General features: G+C 39.8%; 1 protein-coding gene across 4 annotated transcripts; it reads right to left on the reverse strand.

The window, feature by feature from the left end:
* Positions 1-44: 44 nt before the first annotated feature.
* On the reverse strand, positions 45-18,453 carry LOC108144550 (putative fatty acyl-CoA reductase CG5065). 4 transcript variants are annotated; one of them, XM_017269522.2, is made up of 11 exons: positions 18,160-18,453; positions 6,189-7,079; positions 3,910-4,026; positions 3,741-3,845; positions 3,530-3,673; positions 3,328-3,462; positions 3,146-3,266; positions 2,551-2,850; positions 2,347-2,479; positions 2,022-2,279; positions 45-1,745 (listed from the first exon to the last, which is right to left on the reverse strand). In XM_017269522.2, the coding sequence occupies exons 2-11, from the start codon at positions 6,606-6,608 to the stop codon at positions 1,598-1,600; spliced, it is 1,881 nt and encodes a 626-aa protein (XP_017125011.1). In that variant the 5' UTR covers positions 6,609-7,079; positions 18,160-18,453; the 3' UTR covers positions 45-1,597. The 4 variants fall into 4 exon arrangements, with proteins under 4 accessions (XP_017125011.1, XP_017125013.1, XP_017125010.1 ...); XM_017269524.2 differs by lacking the exon at positions 18,160-18,453 and adding an exon at positions 17,152-17,170; XM_017269521.2 differs by lacking the exon at positions 18,160-18,453 and adding an exon at positions 13,707-14,374.
* Between the last annotated feature and the right edge of the window lie 1,329 nt (positions 18,454-19,782).

Here is a 19,782-nt window from a genome sequence, read left to right on the forward strand (position 1 = left end):
ACGTTTTTATTTAGGAAAAAACAAAATAAGAACGCGTTGTGGTATATTTGTATTATTATTTTGGAAGTGTATTTTATTGATGCACTGCAATTTACAAATCGATTTAGAAATAAAACATAATAAATTCTAGGCATAACATAAGATATTTAATAATTGCACGAAAACGAACCCGAGAACGAACTATATCCTGGCCGCAACCGTTACCCGGCCAATATTACCTGGCCCATATCGATTAAACGAGACGGGAAGCAAAAGTCCAAAGTGGAGGAAGAATTGGTTAATGACCCGATTTCCTACTGACTGGATGGAATGTTCTTACTATATGTGTCTTGGTTTCTGTGTGTATTTGTGTGTGTGTCTTTGTGTGTATCGGCTTTTTGTGTTTAATTTATCGCATTTAAATATAAATTTCATAATCATGTTTCTCTAATTGCGTTTGTCTCAAAAAACTTCATTCATAGTTTGTTTGTTGTATTTTTTGGAAACTCTTTTTCTGGCTACGCTTAGATTTAGGTTTTAGGCTGCAAATGCTAAGAAATTATGTTTCTGATGTTTATATATAAATATAATTTTTGTTTTCATTAATTTATTATCATTATGATTTTTTTGTAGTTTTCTTGCTTGTATTTTCGCTTTTTCTCATATACATATACATAAATTGAATTTTGTATATCTGAATTTTGTCTCCTGTCGTATATAATTCCGATCCTTCTGCTTTGTTTTTATATAAATTGAAAACTTAATTGTAAATGTAAAAATGTTAAAACTACATTCAATTATAAATAATGTTGGTTTTTGTTGTCGTATTATTTATATGCAATGTTCGCTCATTACGTAATAATATTTATAATTAATATTAATTAATTAGCATAGTTCACGTTACTTTTATGTAATTTTTAAAGCAATAACAAGCCATTTCTTTTAATTTCATTTATCCTCTCTTCTCCAATCATTGCTGAATTAATCGCTTTTGTTTGTCTTTTCGAAATTTCCTTTTTTATATAGTTTTGGATGTATTAATTCATGCAAGTTGCTTCACATTGTCGATGAATCCGCCCATTAATTCCTTCGATCCCCTACTATCTCTTTATGCAAAAAGGTGGTATTCACTTCTACTTTGGGTTTCTCCTTGCGCGTTTAAATTATTTCACAAAATTGTACAATCTCGCAGAAGGAGAGAGATAATTGGAGACAACAACCGACACCTCTCACACCTGACCTATATTTGCATTGCACCTGAATAAATGTGATGATGCCATTTAATTACCCCATGCTTTAATGTCAATGTTTTAATCTGTTAGTTAGCTGATGCTCCTTTTCTCGTGGTTATTTGGATGTGTTGTTGTTGTTGCTGTTGCTGTTGTGGCGTCTGCTGGTTGTTTACTCATTTGTAACATATATAAAAAATATGAATATAACTATTTGCTAAAAACCTCTAAAATGTACGCCATGTTAAAGCATTTAGAAATCGCAAAGAAAAGAAGAACATCGCAGATCCTGCCAGATCATCCCAGCGCATATACATATGTCCGCAGTTGCTGTCTCCAAGCTTCCACATCCCAAGGACATCGCCCTCGGCACTTAATTACAATTACAATTACAAAAAGGGTATCAAGCGCGCAATCTTCAGCGCGTTCTCCAGAAAGGAGCTCCACAAGTCGTTCAAGCGCTTGGAGCGCGACATCAGGAAGCGCCAGGTGAGCAGCACCGCCACCAGTTTGGTCAGCTGATGCAGATAGTAGAGCCTGGGGAGCAGAAGACAAGTTTTAGAGATTAACAAGGAAATCTATAATTTTCATATTTTAAAACCATATTTTTTAATCGGGCTCTGCTATACTATTATAGAATCAAAAATTAATCATTTAATTTTACTATGCTGTATTTCTCTATTTTTAGTTCAGTTAAATTAAAAAGCTTAATTAATTTAAGAGTTAATTTAAATCAAGTATGAACGTATGTTTAAGATACTCTTTTGCTACATAGTATTGTATTTTCCTGGCTGTACTGTTTATATTTCTCACCTGAGCATGCGCTTTCTGCTGGCCGGCAGCGATTCGGGGCGCTGCTTGAAGAGGAACTCCCTGAATCCCAGGACATAGCGCTCCACGTACTTGTCCCAGTTGATGTGGCGCACGTCGAACACGAAGATCTCGCGATCCTTGGGACTCAATGTGTTCAGCAGGGCGTGGACGTTGTCGTCCTTGAAGCGCCATTGGCGTGTGGCGAAGTACTCCAGGCATTCCACAGCTTTGGCAATTTTGTTTTGTACGTTGACAACGCTATAAAAGATACACAAACATACAAGGGGGCATTAAGTGGAACGCTCTGGGGGAGCGGCCTACTCACAATGGTTTCTTGCCCATGATTCTTGCCACTCCGTCCAGAATGTAGGCCGGTAGAAAGTGTTTGGCTATACAGTTCAGCGTGTTCATGGGGCGGTTCATGCGCAGGTCGCCAGTCGGATACCACAGGCAGCCCTCTGGGAAAATACAATAATTGCCGGGTATTAATTATATGGTAATGGTCACATTAGGCGCTGCTCCTTCTCACCCAGGGGATGCTTGCGCACACTCGTCATGGCGTGTTTGACAAACTCCGACCAGATGATGGGATTACGCTGGCCGGTGCAACAATTGTAGATGAGTAGGTTGTTGGACTTGCGGGTCGCTGTGCGCCAGGCGGCGGCAATCATCAGGTTAATCACAATATCGACAGGTACCATATCGGCCACATAGTTCTTCTCGCACATCATCGTGCGGAACATGCCCTTGGCCAGCGCCGAAACCAGGCCCGTTGGCCCATTAAAGTTGTCCACCCATCCGGCAAAAGGCTCATTCAGACTGGCGGTCACTAAAAAGTTACAAATATTTTTCAAAATTAATAAAAATAAATTGTCGTCTATGGTATAGGCATATAGTTTTTGTTCCACCAATTATTTATAGATCTTCCCATTCTTAGCTTACTTCTGATTAATTTATTAAGTTCTACGGATATTTGTCCGATTTGGTATCCCATCTTAAGATTATTTTCATATAATTGACCCCTTGATTTCAAAACAAAATCTTTAATTTTTTCTTTAGCTTACTACATAAATCCTATGGATTGTCTGATTGGGTTTTTTTTTCTTATGATAAAGCCAACTCACCAATCGATGGCCTCACAATGGCAACGGGCAGATTACCAGCCTCCTTAAGTAACATATGCTCCGCTAAGGCTTTTGTAAATGTGTACGTATTAGGACGCTTGCCAATCAGGCGCGGTGTCAGCTAAAATATTAATTCAAATTAATTAACTAACCCAATAGATACCATAAATTTAAATGCCCACCTGATCGAGTATATCCTCCGGAAGCCAGTTGATTAGTGAAATGATATCGTCGGGATTGTAGGGCGGTGCGTAGATAACCTCAGACACATCGGTTCTATCGCAATTGCAATAGGCAGTGGATACATGGATAAGTGCCTGTCAAAGCGTTCAGTGGTTAAAAAATCAAGTCGGATCTCCGATTTCCATAGCGCAAAACACTTACGTCCAGTGACAGCATGCGATGGCAGAGCTCGACGAGACGTTTCGTGCCCAGCATATTGATTGTGACAGACAGTTTGAGCTTCTCGTCGAATTTCACAGTGGCAGCCGAATGAAAGACAACGGAAACATTGCGACACAGTAGGTTCTAAAAGGGCAAAATCGCAATCAAAATATAAACTTTCATTAAGAACTAAGGCTAGATTAAAACGCACCTGATCTTTTTCTGAAATGCCCAATTCCTCGGAAGTTATGTCGCCCGAAATGGGTATGACTTTGCTGAGCTCCTTGGGCTTCTCCTGACGCAGTGATTCGAAAAGCTAAAAGTACATTTTAATCAATTAGTGAGGCAAACTCTTTTATAAAATATGGTATACTACTTACCGGTGCATTTAGTAGTTCCGTGAGACGTGCCGACACTTCTTGACCGCGTTTCGGTCGTATCAGTAGATATATATTCCTTATGTCCGGACATGAGCGCAGCAACTTCTCCACCAGCACCTAGAAAACGGAAGAGCGGAAATTGAATTGTAGCTAGTCAATCATTGAATATATAGTCATTAACCATATAAACGATTATTGTTACACACTTGACCCACTTCAGTGGTGTCTGCGGTTTGGCCTGACCCGACTTCGACTTCGGCCAGTACGTGGGGGTTGGGTTTCGGGACACGCCCCGAAAACGATGTGAGAATTGTACCGGAATTAGGCGACAACAGCCCACCCACAACAGACAAAAAAGGGGTAGTCGATTCTGGGCTCTGTGGGCTGTTAAGTTGGGTGGTTTTGGGTTGTGCGGGGGTGGTGGGCGTGTCAGGAGCACAAAATCGATGAACAACACACAACAGCACTGTGAGCTCAGAGTCTGGGTGGCGCCACTGCGATTTCATGTCATAATGACGCAGCCAGGAGCCACCGACATGCAATATATATGCACAGAGAGCAAATTTAGAACACACTAAAAATTAAAATCTAAAAATCTAAATTGTTTTCAATTTGATAAAATTTTTAAAAAGTAATTAATACTTTTTTAGTGAAAAGAAAATGTTTTGAAAAAATATTTGCTAATTTTTACCACCTCAAAAGTGTTATCTTCATTTGATTATATTTTCTAACAATTTTATTTGTTCTAAGAATTTACCAGAAATCAACTGCTTTGGTAGAAAATGTTTTTCATTATATATCACATTTGTTTTCTATGTGTACATATATTTAACAATGGCTGGCACAGAAATTGGCACAACAGCGGAGGATATTTGGAGCAGGGAAACGGGTAGTCGCCTGCACCACTTGAGGAACAATTAAGCGGAACTCGGAGTTGGAGAAGCAGGCGAGCCAAATGCATAGACGCAGTCACAATATACTCGTATTATGAGGCTTTCGCATGGCAGGCGACGATGAGTCAACATCGTCAAGTGCAGTTAGCACAGCGTAACTCAAGCATTTCGGCTTTAAAATAAAAATCTACGCATATTCTCGACCGTAAACAACTTACACACAGAGTGCATCTAAAATTCAGGGTGGACAAGCGTCGAATCCACCCACCCAACACTCTGTTGCCTGACTATTTGTTTATCAACACCGCATACAAATATTTGTGCATATTTTATGACCGAGAAACACTTGGAGTTTCAATCGAGCCCAACCAGGCCGGCAGGTTCAATAGTTCAATTCGAAGCCAATAAACACGCGGCGTATGCGTGACGTGAATGAAAGTGGCTCGCCGATGGCCCACAAAAGTATGCAATGAAAGCTGGTGGCGTAGATTGGGCTCGAAAATGGAATAATTGGGAGTAAAAAGCGGACTTGAGCGTTCATTAGTAAATAATATTGGCCATGTGTGGGCAGCAGTTCTTTCTTAACTAGAAGGATTTTTGTCAGGTTAATGAAGAACCTTATTATTAATAACAGCAAGTTAGAGTATTTTGAAAAAAATTCATATAGTTATTATTTTTGGTTTTACCTCTGCATTATTAACGTATTAAGATTATCTGTTAAATGGGCATCCTAAAACGTAGAAGTGATTACATTCAATCATGAAAATGTAGTCGTGTTTGCACGAAGGTCATTTACAAATTAAATTGAATTAAACTTCAACTGTTTATTTGTCATTAAAATTTCCTTAAAAAGCTTCTCTATATACAAATTTTGAAAATTGAATACTTTTTTTAATTACTTGAGTTTAAACATCCAATTATTTTTTTAATTTTTATTTGACTATTTTTGGAATTGATTTTAGTATCTTTAATTTAAATTTAACCCATATTAAAAGTAAATTTCAAGCGCACTTAGAACAAAAATGTACCTTTCCATATATAATGCTTTTTACATTAATTGAAATATTATAATATGAAGTCACCCAATTTAATATGCACTGTATTTAATATTACGATTTTATATTTACTTTCAATATAAAATAAAAAATGGTAAAGTCAAAAACCAATTGTTTTTTTTTAGAACTCCATTTGTTATTAGTGTGGATTTTTAAAATTGAACTCTGAACTCTTTAATAAACAACGATTTTGTTCATCAAACTCCGATGTATATTGGCGAGGGGTTTTATTATAAAACAAAGTAAGTATCTTAATCCTTAAGTCTTAATCCTTAAAGATTCTTTTACAGGAGGCCTCGACTTGTTATAATTTAGCAATCAACGAACTCACCTTTCCCATGAAGCCAGTGCCGCCTGTGATGAAGACGCTGCGACCCGCGTAGAACTGGCCGATGGGCACGTAGCTGGAGTCGTCCGCCCGGAACCGCTCGTACGGCATCTGGAGGCCATTGCTGCTCGGCGGCAAGGGCAGGGCCGTGGAGGGTGGTCCCGGTCCGACTGCCGCTGAGGATGCGGAGGAGGTGGCTCCGCCGGAGCCCGCGCCGGATCCGGCCGCACTCGAACTGCCGTAGCCGGAGGAGGAGGAGTTGACGGCCGCGCTGGCGGCATGGGTTAGTCCGTTGGTGCGGGCCAAGGTGCCGTTGAGCAGCTTGGCATCGTGACTATTTGCGGGCTGGGGGGGCGACTGTTTGAGGCTGCTGTTTGTGGCTGCTTCCGTTTCCGTTTTGTTGTTGGCTGCCGCGTGTGACATGTTCGATTGTTTGTTGCCTGGCTTGTGTTCTTTTTTTTTCTTTTGTTTTGTTTTGTTTTTGTTTTGTGTGCTTTTTTCTATATCCTGCGGTACGGATCCTGCGCTTAATTTAAAGTAGGAAGCAGTTCTTTGTCATTTGCAGTGTGCGCTCGAGTTGCCAAGGGCAGTTTTCCCTTATAATCCTTTCGGTTTGGAAGTTAGTTTCTCTGATTTTCCCTATTTGGAAGCTGCTGAATAGTGCTTATAAATTTATGCAATTAAGTCCTTCGAAAAGCTAGTTGAAATTCCTTCTGTCGCCGATGAACGTCTGTCCATGTTTCCATTAGTCGCTTGTCCTGGAGGTTGCTTTGGGTTTTGTACAAAAAGAATTCAGCAGGAGAGTGGTTAGTCGTCCTCAGGTGTATCCTGTGGCTTGGGTGGGGTGAACAAGACCGATTTATGACAAATTCCAGGCTTGAGTGCACTGCTGAACTGAAAGGCAAATCAGAAAAACATTATTAAGTACGGCGGGAAAGCGTCACATTTGGAACTGAGAAAAGTATTCGTTTTTATTGCTTAATAATATTCGAAAACGCCTTTTTTTGGGGCAGGTGCTATTTATTAACAGTTGAAAAATACCCTGGGCTATGCACAAAAAAAAATTTTAAAAATCAACAAAAGTTAACAATTAAGTTAAACAAGAAACTTATCATATTTTAAATGGATTTCTTAAACTTCTTCCTAACACTTTACTTATTAAGTTTTTGCACTTTTTACTTTCTTACACACTTATGTATTCAACTAAGTTTCTGAGTATATGTAATTTTAAACCTTTATTGATTTTTTGTTATCCTATTCTGCACTTGCAATCCCTAAATCATTAACCCTCATCATTTCCGTTTACCCTCTCCATGCCACACAATTAGCTTTGAACAACGAATTTATGTCAAAGCAAAATACCACACCAAACCCAAATCAAAGTCCTAGCCAATATCCTTCGGCCCATGCCGGCCCATCCTTCCACATATCCATCCACCTCTATCCATTTATATATCCATCTATCTTTCCATCAAAACGTCATTTATCCTTGGGACCGGGCTAAAATTAGCAATCATTTTGAGCCGCAGCTGATTGGCAACCCAAATCCAAGCTATGACGTCTAAGAGCTTGGCAATCGGCCATCACGGAAAAGGATATGCAAATGACGTCGGAGGATGATTTACTATGTACTATGTGCGCGAACAATCCACTTCACTCCACTTAGATCTTGGGAAATCGTTTTCGACCGGCCGCAATCGAATTTAATGCACAATAGAGCTAAGTATGCGGAATCCGCTTAATGCTTAAATCGGCTTACAAGGCGAGAACTTAAAGAGCCGTCGAAACGAAAACGAACCGAACTGGGGGAGACGATACTGTCGATAGCAGTGACAGTTGGCGAATGCTCACTATACGTCTGGGAACACTTCATTCTATATTAAACGATTTTTACATGAGCCGAGTGGAGCTGCGTTTGCGTTTAGCTGAGCTGAGCCGAGAGATTCTATTGCTGAATGGCGACCCGCATGATCAAGTGCCACTTAAGAGTATTTCACACGTCATAATATCTCCGCAGGTCAAAAGTGGCCCTGCGTGATTGCATAAGGTTGACGGTAGTAGTCCGCACACGATCCATTACCATAGCGAAAGATTTATCGAGACTTTATGGTTGGGTGGGTGTTTATTATAGTCAGTCTTGTGGGGGGTGGTGTCCGGAAAATGCTGCTCAATCCAAATCGGTGTCGGTAGGTAGGTAACCTTCGCGTGGAGGGGCCAGATCACTTAGCCAGTCCAAACAAACGGTTCGGTTCTACCGACGTAGTTCCTGACTCTGTAGGGTTGTAAAAAGTCCCTAATGAATTTGTCAACAAGCGTTGGTAACAAGTGAAACAACAGGGCTGACTGGCTAAAAGGAAAATTATCAGATAAACAACAAACCGTATTTGTTTCGCAGTGAAGTTCGCTTCCCTCAAGACCCCCATTATTTGGTTATCTGGAAAGGGTTTGACCTTCGAGCCCCCCCACACAATGCATCAGATGTAGCCCCCCATCTCATCTGCCATGTAATTCGCCGAATGTCTTGCTAATTGAATTTCAAATTTATTGTTGACCAAATATTGATCGTAACCAGGAAACATTGGTGTGTGTGTCTACCTATCTATCTATCTATCTATCTGGATAAATTGATTGGTAGTTAGATATACTTATGGGGTCTGACGTCAAGCTCGCATGATCATCATGATGATGATATGTTGGCTTAAAGCGTGGCTTCTCTAAAACGAATTTTTGGGGGTTCAAACTGCTGCCCATGACTTTCACTTTTTATTTTTCGAATCTTTTGTAGGTCTTTGGTTTTGTTTTTTCTTCTTTTTTAAATATCTAAATTCCGCAATATTTTTTTCCCCTCGTATGTATTTAAATTTGTTTTTGTTGTTGTTTATTTTGTTTTATGTTCAACTTTCGTTTTCAATTTTTTAGTTTGTACAAAAATCTACCGCCTCAGATGTCTGGAACTATTTTTGTGGTCATTTGCATTTGAGGGTTTTTTTCGCTGACTTGGCGAAAAAAAAAATATCGTCGCTCTATTCGCTGTTTGACTATGCGGCCAAGAAATGTGTTAAGAAATTGGCACATTGGTTGTTTGCCTTTTGGTCGGGCATCATCATCATCTGGTTTGGCGATGTTATCAAATCGCAGAGGGCTATATCCGCTGAACTAGTTGAGTGGTTGGTTCCTCCGTCCGTCGCAGCTCTATAATTAAAGTTTAAACAACTTTAAAACGCGGCAATCAGAGCGGCCTCATCACGTAACTGTAAATTTATCAATGAAGCCTCGAGACGCTGCGGCCTGGCCAACTTTGTTGACTGGTTCCGCTCCTCATTCTAAAGTGAAATTTCTTGAAAATCAACTTTTTCTCGCCCTCTCTTTTCAGCGCCGTGGATTTTTCTCTCATTTCTTTCCTGGTGTCTTGGTCTTGTCTTACCCACCAACTGCATCGCATCGAAAATTTGCGCGCCAGCGACAAGAGGCAAATGAACCGACAATCGGACCATCGCTTTGGCCCAGCTACGCCCCTCCGCGCCATGCCTCCCGCCACCCGCCCACCGCCGCCGCCCCACGGAGCGTGTTAACCAAACATGAAGACCGAAATGTATCTGCGTGTGTGCTGTTAAACGGTAAACATTCAACATTCAACCTGCCTTGACAAGGTAGTTACACACCAGTCTTTGCTGCCCGTGTATTGTCTGACCCATTTCCTATAATCATGCCGCATTATCATCATCAGCAAGCTCGTCATCGTCATCAGCATCGACTTGCCGGACATTTGGAAGCGACCGCTTCACATAATTTAACTAAACCCTAAGGGATGGGTGACTATTCCAAAGGATTTGGACAAATGGATTAGTTGTTTTTTAATGTCTTTCTAAAATTAACATAAAAGTTCTGAATGGTGAACACTGAGTAAAGAGTTCAATACATTTATTAGTTTAACATGTATTTATAGAACACATTTTTTGCAAATTATATTATAAGTTCAATATAAAATCTCGCATGTGAAGACGAAGTAAATGACAATATTTTTCTAAATCCCAGGGAAATTTAATTACGAAAAGAAAACCACCATGAAATTGATTTAAATATAGAATCGTATTTATCTGTAAACAACTATTTCTTCTTCTTCAGCACACGGGTTATAAATATCGCCCCCTTCTGTTTAAAGATTAGCAACTTATTAAGCCTTTTAACTCATTAACGTGTGCAAACAAGTGCTACTTGACTTGAAGGCCTCTTATCGATTAACCACCTCCTACTAATTAAATCTGAAAAATTGTTTAAGTCCCCATACATTGGAACTTCCTCAAGGGTATGCCTTGATTCGACCACAACCACTGTCTTATTTTTCTCCCATAACTGAAGACCCGTCTTTAGCTGCGTTTCTTCTTTGCGCTTTTCTACACTGTCTTCTCTCTTCGGGCCCTGCCGTTTCCTCATTTGGAGCTTGTTGCTTTCGGATTACGAGTCTTTAGCACTCAGGGCTTCGACATATATGTGTATACACTTACAGCCAGCCGCGTCGAATGCTTCCGCATGCAGACCCTGGACTACAGTATGCCCACAAGATATTGCCGTGCGATTCTGAAGCGTCTTTCGGGGTCCCTTGGCGGCCGTGTCAACCTGTTTGTTTTGGCAATTTGGAAGCGCGTTTCGTTTTCGGATCGGTTTCTTTCGTCTCGGTCCGCATCGAATCGAACTGAATTGAACACAAACGAAAGTTCAAATATGCATTTTCACTTTTCAACAATGGGAGGCCTCTCATTATGTAAACCCGTAGACCTCGAGCCACGGCGGATGTGTGGACCATGTGGATCCATGTGTGAGTGCTCATAATGGGTCTGTGCCCTCTATTCTATTGAACCTTTGAATGAGGCTCTGGAATTGCCGTCCGTTGTATTGTGTCCGTTCGTGAACTGACTGTCCACGAGTTGGTTGTCAGTTGCTAGTATCCACTGGCCAGTGGTCGACTATGTCTGCTCTTATGGTTATCGTAAGCTATCTATGCTTTGTGTGTAATTGAATAAATCTGTAGGGGGTTGGATAGAATGGATCTCGGATCTGGATCTGTCTCCCTCCCACTGCCCATAATTCGTGTGCCTTGATTAACAAACAAAAGCGATCTCGCAGTTTACAGCATAAAAGTTAAATTTAACTGTGTATAATGGGGGCGGCTTCTGTGCCCCCGCCCCACACCTGCCGTTCCCCCATTTGGAGGTAGTCAGCAGATTAGCAACCCAATTTAAAAGCTCAGCTGAGTCGAGTTAAGCCTCTGTCCCGCTCGCACCCACACGCGCTTGCTGGATATTAAATAATTCACAATTATAATATAGAGTCTATCTTATTTTTAGGCTGGTCACATGAGCTAAGACCAAATGTCTACGGGCTCAATTAAAACATTCTTTTATCCTCGGCTGCAATTAAAATTTGTCTCAGTTGGCCAATTTGAATAATCAAAAACAATTTCGACTTTGCAATTATATCTTGAAAATTTATGAAAAGCCCCCGTTTTCTGTGAAACAGGGTTCATTCACGGTGGACTTATCAAGATTTCGCGACTTTTAGTTAAGGTCTCGAATTGCATTTGGAATTAAGTGGTAACTAAGTAGGTAATCAAAAGTGCAATTAGATGGTTGAGACTAAACTTTATAAACAAACAAGAAGGGAAGCACACTTTGGCAAGCCGAGGTTTAAACACACTTGCAGTTAAAACTAAAACGTAATATTCTATTAAACGACTTTTCTATTCTCTTTTTAATCTTTCCTTTAATTTTTGGATACATTGTACCGAAACTATAGACGGACTTAGCTAAATCGATCCGTCTAGTGGTGGTGATCAAGAAAAAGATATACTGTACATATTTTCTTCTTTACTGTAATCCTCTGTAAGGTTACAATGAGGATGTTACATCTAGATCGTAAGAGAAAACTTGCAGGTTGATGGCAAATAAAAATCAGCTTAGGTAACTTTTTAAGTAACTTGGAATAGTTTCTAAGATCTGTCAGCGACTGGCTTTATTTACTGTTTACGAAATAAGAAAATCTTAACCTATAAGCAAATATTGCAGGTAAATAAGTATAGGGCTAACCAAATATTCCGGCTAAAACTACAGTCGGTTTTTCCCAGGCTTTGTTTACAGTCGCCAAGTTTACAAAGAAATACTTCGTCTGCAATTAATGAAGTCGTCAAAATCGAGGAAGCGTATATTTAGGACTTCTTATTTACTAATGAAACCTCGCCTTTGGCTTTACGTCACAGAGCTGCGAAAGTGTGTGCCCAATAAACAATCGATCTGAATGCCAAGTGGCTTGCTTTATGGCTCAGTAACCCATTTTGAGTAGGACCATTAGCCCCCTGACCAAGTAGAATGAATCTAGCCCAGAGCTTGCGAAAGTGAAAAAGAAATTCAACGGGTCGCTCAGGTAAGCCAGGCACGTAATCAATAGAAATATGTCGCCTTCTCGAACTCGCAGATACCGCTGTCGATACTGAAAAACCGATACTATATACCATACAGCCATATTGACTGTGGCAATAATTTTGGCTGAGCTCAGCGCTGGCCGTCGATGCATTTGCGCATGCGTCCACTCATTTCATTTCACTTCATTCCACTCCCAGCCAAAAATGTGGGTCAAGTCAATGTGGGTTCGCAATTATGACACATTGTCCGCGTCCGAGAGACAGATATTTACCCCACAAAAGCTGAAATCGGTGTAATGATATTTGTAAATGTAAAAATTAAATAAACAATCGACCGACCAACCGCTGTCTCACTCTTTTTACTAAAGCTTTTTGGAGGGTTTTTCGGCTATTTGGTTTTTTTCGGTTTTTGGTTTTTCTTTTTTTGCAATTCGAGATGTAGTATCTTTGTGCCTGCAAGTATGTGTGTGGCCATGATCCATGTTTATTTATTATGCTCCATCGTCTTTTTGCTGTCGTTATCGTTTTCATTTTCGTTTTCGTTGTCGCTAGTCGTTGTCTCGGCTGTGTGCAAATTTTATTTGTAAATATGCAATGATTAATATTACAAATACACCACAACAAAAATTTCGAAAATATTTGTTGCCTTTTAAAACTTTCTCGCCGCAGCAACCTGGATGTTAATACAGTCAAACTTCTATAAATTGAACGCCCATGTGACTCGGACTTGAACAAATTGTATAGTTAATTAAAACGAACGATACCTATTTTTATATCTTTATAGAACAATAATCTTTTAAAAATTGTTCCCATTTTGAAAAGAATGTCATTAATTAGTTGACACAAAGGTTTTGTGAGATTCAAAAGCTACCTTAAAAATAGTTGTTGGGCGCCAAAATAAAATGAGGTCAAATAAGGTCAAAGCATAGTCAGACATATTTTCAAAATTATTTTCAATGACTCAATCTCGACCTGATGTTATCGAAACCCTACTGTAAATGTACTCAAAGGCTGTGGGTCAAATATTAGCTAAAAATGAAATTGCATAATCCGACGAAAAAAGAAACAGCTCAAATATTAGTGGGCCAGGCCTGGCTTGCACTTACTTGTCAGACAAACTTATAGCCGACGCTATTGGCTTTTATAGAAGACGCTGAAGATGCTGCGGCAACTCGTGTTTGCATTGACTTGATTTGATTTTTCCCACTTGGTTTTTCCGAGAAACCCCGAATTTAGGTCATTGACATTGGGGCTTGCGAATTCGTTTGTTATGGTCTCGAGTTATATCGGAACTTAAGCACTTGCGGGGGTTTTAGAGGTCGTTCGCTTGGAAAAAAACTGAGTACGACAGAACGGAAAACTATATTCGTAGACGATACTTTATTTCGTTGTTGACACTTCAGGCAAGGCCAGATACGATGATACCGATACCAATGCCCACTTCTGACACACTAAAAAACTCCAGACCGAAATTCTGCTTCTTCCCAAGAAATTTCTCCAAATATTTTCACTTTTGCGGCAGAGCGCGAGAGAGAGCGGGGAGAGTAAAGACCAAGATTGACCGTTGCGCAGGCGCAAAGAAATCCAACGACGGAGAGAGGCAGAGCGCGTGAGAGATAGAGAGCCGCCGCGGGAGAGAGTTGATCGTTCTTTGCTCGCTTTCTTAACTTTTTTAACTGCTTTTCTTTACCATCTACCACATATATGTATATATGTATATATGCGTGATCTTTTAGCGACGCGTCCGCTTCGTCGGCCGTTTCGAACTGAACTAAACTTGGCCCTCGAAGAAGTGAAAGATTTAAGCTGCGCTGCCAAGAAAGGCGCACAAAAGAAAGCAGCGCGAAGAGAGAGCGGCGGACACGTAGATTTCGGCCGCGAGATTTCATATTTGAGATCCCGAAGAGAGAGAGAGAGAAAGAGCGCCGGCAACGACGTCAACTGACACAGCGGCAGAGGCAGCATGCAACAAGCTTTAATTGAAAAAGCCGCAAAAGAACGGTGTGAGTGGAAAACAAGTCGTGGAAAACGGAAAACGGAATGGGGAGGAGCGGCAGAGAAATGGAAGAAATTGGATATGTGGTCAGGCACTGACATTGACCACTCACGTCGACGGCGGCAGCGACGTCGGCAGAGCCAAAAGAGGTCAAAGTACACACATAAGCTTCAGCGGTATCAGGTATCTCCCGCTGCCTTCGTGTGCGTGTGCATGCATAATCTTGCACTTGCCACCAGGTTACAGTTAACAAAAAAAAAGTAACACAAATTGACAAAAAAAACTTTCGTGTCTAATTGAAATGCAAGTCACACTTGCGGTTAGAAAAAGGTTAAGCGAGCGGGCGGAGAGGTGATTAATTCACCACAGTTAACTGAAAGAACTAATTGACAACACTGGAAAAAACAGAAAACTCTTGGTCTTTTTTAAAATTATAAACTAAATTGGTAATTATAATGAGAGGCTCTTGAATAATTTGACTTAGAAATTCTTAACTTGACATCACGGGCTATACATTTTTAATGCAAATATCCCAAGACCGATTTAAATACTATTAATTTGTAATAATCATCTTTTTACATAAATTTAATGTTAATTCAGCAAATTTGTATAAGAATCAGAAATCTATAAAAAATTAAAGTTAATAAGGTTTTGGATAATCGTTGACATAATAAAAAAGTTTAGGCTCAAAGTGATTAATAGCCTATTACGTTTATTAATACGTAATAGGCATAGCTATTAGGTATATATTATTTACAAGTCAAACTAAATTTTAATTTGATTAACATAGCATAGAACTCAATATTTACTTTCTTAAGCTATTTTCAATCGACAGCAGTACTATAGTCACTATGGCCACTTTAATACATAATCAACAGTAAATACTTGGAAATGGAAATTTAAGAGCGCCCGTGAAAATAAACAAGCTAAAAAATAGGAAAGGCATGAATCACTTAGTGAGAAAAATAGCAACAATGCACGTCATCGATACCTTATTAAGGTCAAAAAGTAGTACTTTCTGGATGGAAATAACAAACTAAATCAAGTTAAATTAAAAATAGATTACGAGCAATATTATTGAATCGAATCTAAAATTATACTTTGTAACAACTTATTTACAACATTTTTTAAATGTAAAATTTATGGGTCTTTAATAATTTTTTTCGTATTTCAATAAAGGGCACTTGTCAATTCCCATATTTTGTTGGTAGATGTGTGGGTGTGTTTCGTAGATTGTCTGCCACGTGCCCCCCAAATCCCTCTAATGGCGCTGGTCAATATTCGAGTTTTTAATTGATTTTGCAAACACCAATTCTCACATTGTGCGAGTTATGTTCAAGCTCCCTCCCAAAATATGCTTTCCGTTGGCATAAACTGTTGGCCAAATCGAAGAGCCAGCCAAGCGTTGGTAAATCAACCCAGTTCACCTCCCTCCTTTTTCTCGAAGTGCAAAAACTACAACTACTACAAAGCTGACGCAAAAGTTTCTGACCAAACCACAGAATTAGCTTAGTGAAGAGGAGGGAAATGGCTGGGAGTCGAAGAGGCTGGGCGAGAAACGACCCATTTGCCTACTTTTGGGCTGAGCAAATAAATTCTCATCTGACCGGAAATAGGGCATTAAACAAAAGTTTATTTTCTCAATGGCATGGAATGTGGGATTTCTGTAACTTTACTTATAGAAAAATGGTCATGGAGTATTCACAAAACCCTGTTGATGTAAGTTTTTCAATATGCTAAAAGTTATTTAAATAACATTTAAGTTAGTTTTACTTGTTAGTGTGGTCTATACAAGTAATATTGTATACAATCCATTAATTATGAATCGCAAATAATGTCCTTTACAGATAAAAGATGTAAAGAATTTAAATTAAATCACACTTATATTTTTAATTCAAGAAGTGTCATTTGTAGAAAATTTAGGAATTATTTACTGATAAATCCAGGAAAGGACGTAAATAATTCTATATGCAGCATTATCAGTTGAGCAGGACTTTCAGCATAGTCACTCAAGTGTCACACTTTGGAGGCTTAATACATGCATCCCCACAGCCACCCTCGCCCCTCGCTTTGTTCATATTTATTTTTTTTAATTACACAAAGTTACGGCATTAGATGGCGCCCTGTTGACAGGAGCTGCTCGTACTCGTCCACGTCCTCGTCCTTTAATTTTTCTATTTTCTCGGCTGTGAAATGGCAAACACTCACACACATGGTCGCAGGGGGCGGGGCTGGGGGTGGTTGCGGAAAAAATTGAGGGTGTGGATGGGGTGTGAGGTAGACAACAAAACGGGGAAAATGACATAATGCACTTGAAATGTTATCGCCTCGCTGTCGAGTGCAACAATACACTCGCTCACTCACTCACACACACACTCACACACACACACACTAGACGAAAAAGTTGCGATTAAATCGAAATTATTTATGAGACCAATTAATGGCCAGGCTCTCAGCAGCTCCATTCATCTTGGAGCATACTTTCGGGCTGAGCACCTCCGACCACCCCTGCTGAATTTTCCTAAAATTTTTCCGGGCGCGCTGCCACTACTCACACATCGTTTTTTTTTATGCAATATCAGCTCAGTCCTCAGCGGCTGTTTGAGGAACTTTTCCTGCACTTTTCACGCTTTTTCGGAAACATCTTCACCGCTTAGCGAAACATGGAAATATTATATGAATTTTTGTGAAATTTTTGTTGGATATTTTAGGGGAAACTTTCTGGGGAAGAACTCGCGTCGACCGCCTTGAAAATCAATTGGAAAATGCCTGTTTCATTCTTTCCTCCCAAGCTCCGCAAGATTATTTCACGCGCCTGCTCTCATTTCGAGAGAGATACTTGGAGAAGTCCCAAGAGTAGAGGTGTCCTGGAGAGAAGAGAGACTCGCTCTTTGGCTAAAATTTTCTGCTACTATTTTCCTGGGCGTCTGCCGGCTTTTCCGGGGGTGGCTAACTGCTTATATAATGCCCAACCAGCTGACTCAACGGCTCCATTAATTTTCAGATAAGATAAGTTCTTATCGGCGGGGTTTATCAGTTTAACATTATGTCTATAGATAAAGGATTTAATTGAGTCTTTTTTTGTGGAAATTCATAAAATTATTAAGCATAATTTCAGGCTGATTTCCTCTTTTCGCCCTTCAAGACACAGCAACACTGATTTTCGTTGCTCTTTGCAGGCTTTCTCTTTTTCTCTCGTTTGCTTAAAGCTTGTCTTCTCTTTGGCGGAAACGCCAAACGGAAATGTCAGATTTTCTGCTAAATTTTTTACAACCGTCGACGCCAAAAAGCAGCGACACATTCTCCGGATGAGATAATAAACCCAGCGACATACATTTTTTTGTAGGGAGCGAAGGGGGAACCAAAAACAGGGGCTGCTGCTAGAAGGGGCCTAAAAATAAATGGCAAGCCAAAAAAAAAAAAAAACAGGCCACAAAATGTGCTCAAACTAGGCCAAAAAAATATGCTAAAAATAAAGGAAGTCAAAAGGAAACAGATAGGGTGGGGGGATTTTTAGGGGTCTGGGGGAAGACCCCTGTTTCTTTTTTAGGGCGTGTACGTACCGGCTCCAAAACGAAAGTGAGGTTAGAAACGTGTGCGGATGCTGCGGCGATTTGAACTGAACTGGGTTTCCGGAAGATGGGTACTTTCCTAATTTCGGGCTTTATTAACTTGCTTGCTATTTGGCATCACACTCACTCACACACGTAACCAGGCATTTCGCGTCGCGTTTGTTCCCTTTTTTACTATTATTTTTTTTAACAGCCTTATTTTTTGGGGGAAATGTACCGTTGTCTGCGACGGAGAGAAGAGAGCAGCACTGCTCGAAATGCGAAAAGTGACTGAAGCAGGAAGAAGAAGCTTCTGGCGAACCGGGCCGCCTGCAATTCTCACCATTAACGCACATCGAGAGCGACTCTCTCCCTGCTTTCTCCTTTCCCTGTCCTACACCCTCTCCCTGCCGTAGTCGCTCTCCCGTTTTTTTTTTCTTTTCGGTGGTGAGTTAACGGAAACACACGCTCTCTCGCAATCTGGGGGCTGATATTGCTATGATTTTCCCACCACCTTGGCCGTTTTTCCTATTGAATGAAATCCACTGCGGTTTAGTTCTTCCTCCTTTGCGCTCCTCTTCTTCTTTCCGCCCGCTCTGCGCCTGCGTTGGCCAACTTTTAGTAGCAGATTATTGCGCAGAAAACACGGAAACTGATTTTTGGCACTGCGTTAAATTCCGCAAAAGAACGAAAACCAAGCACACAAATCACCGCTTGCTGCGATTTCAAATGAACGACGGAGCTGCCACTTCACCGCCAAAGCAGTGTTGCCATTGCGCGGCAAATTTTTAAATCATTATTTTCCTAATTTATTATTATTTTATTACGAATTTGCTTAATTTACTTACATGCTTACTTACTGCATTTAACTTCATATTAAGGTGTTCAGAATAAAAATATTGCTTCAAATCCAAACTTCATACACTTTATTAAATTAATATTTAAAATTAACAAATTAAAAACATTTCAAAGTTTCTGTAATTTCAAATATAAGGAATATTAAATAATGAACATCTCAAACTCAAATAAAAATGTTAATTATCGTATTACAAAAATTATAACTCCTAAATATGATTATTACCAACTAGCTCATTTTGATTTATTAAATTCCCACATTTTTATTAATATATACTAGAAGTTTGTATAGCTTCAGGATACAATTTTAAATATTTCGTTGCTAAAATTAATATTCCACAGTATGATTCTCCCATCCTTGCAGCTTCTCTTTTCTCTTAATTTTATTGAATTCTCAATTTCTAAAAACATATTCTGTTAATTTTACTTAATTCTCCCCTATTAAAGTGTGATTTTAAAGCCACAACCTTCGGCGGCCCAAATATTTGGACAATGAGGCAAGGTCGCCATCCGATTGCAGTGCCCAACATAAATGTGAAAATCAAAACATAAAGACGACAAAAAACAAACCAAAAATGCATTGTCATGTGGGGACGGTGAGGCCTTAACTTGTCGGATATATAGATAAAGGGGTGGGGGTGATGACTGCTCTCCCACTCTGCATATTAATCAATTTTAAAATACATTAAGACAAATGAGTAGGGAGAAGTTCAAGTGGAATTACTCCATGCTCTTAAAAGGGGAAATAATTGATAACATAAAAAAAATATGAAAACGGTA

The sequence above is a fragment of the Drosophila elegans genome, unplaced genomic scaffold (genome assembly GCF_018152505.1).
Source record: "Drosophila elegans isolate 14027-0461.03 unplaced genomic scaffold, ASM1815250v1 contig_183, whole genome shotgun sequence".
Lineage (NCBI taxonomy): Eukaryota > Metazoa > Arthropoda > Insecta > Diptera > Drosophilidae > Drosophila > Drosophila elegans.

What these genes read in the sequence shown, in the direction of transcription:
- LOC108144550 (XM_017269522.2), bottom strand. Translation starts at nt 6,608, where the DNA reads ATGTCACACGCGGCAGCCAACAACAAAACGGAAACGGAAGCAGCCACA. An exon ending in CGGAGGATATACTCGATCAG is followed by an intron (nt 3,267 to 3,327) that starts GTGGGCATTTAA and finishes TTAATATTTTAG; the next exon opens with CTGACACCGCGCCTGATTGG. An exon ending in ATCATGGGCAAGAAACCATT is followed by an intron (nt 2,280 to 2,346) that starts GTGAGTAGGCCG and finishes TATCTTTTATAG; the next exon opens with CGTTGTCAACGTACAAAACA.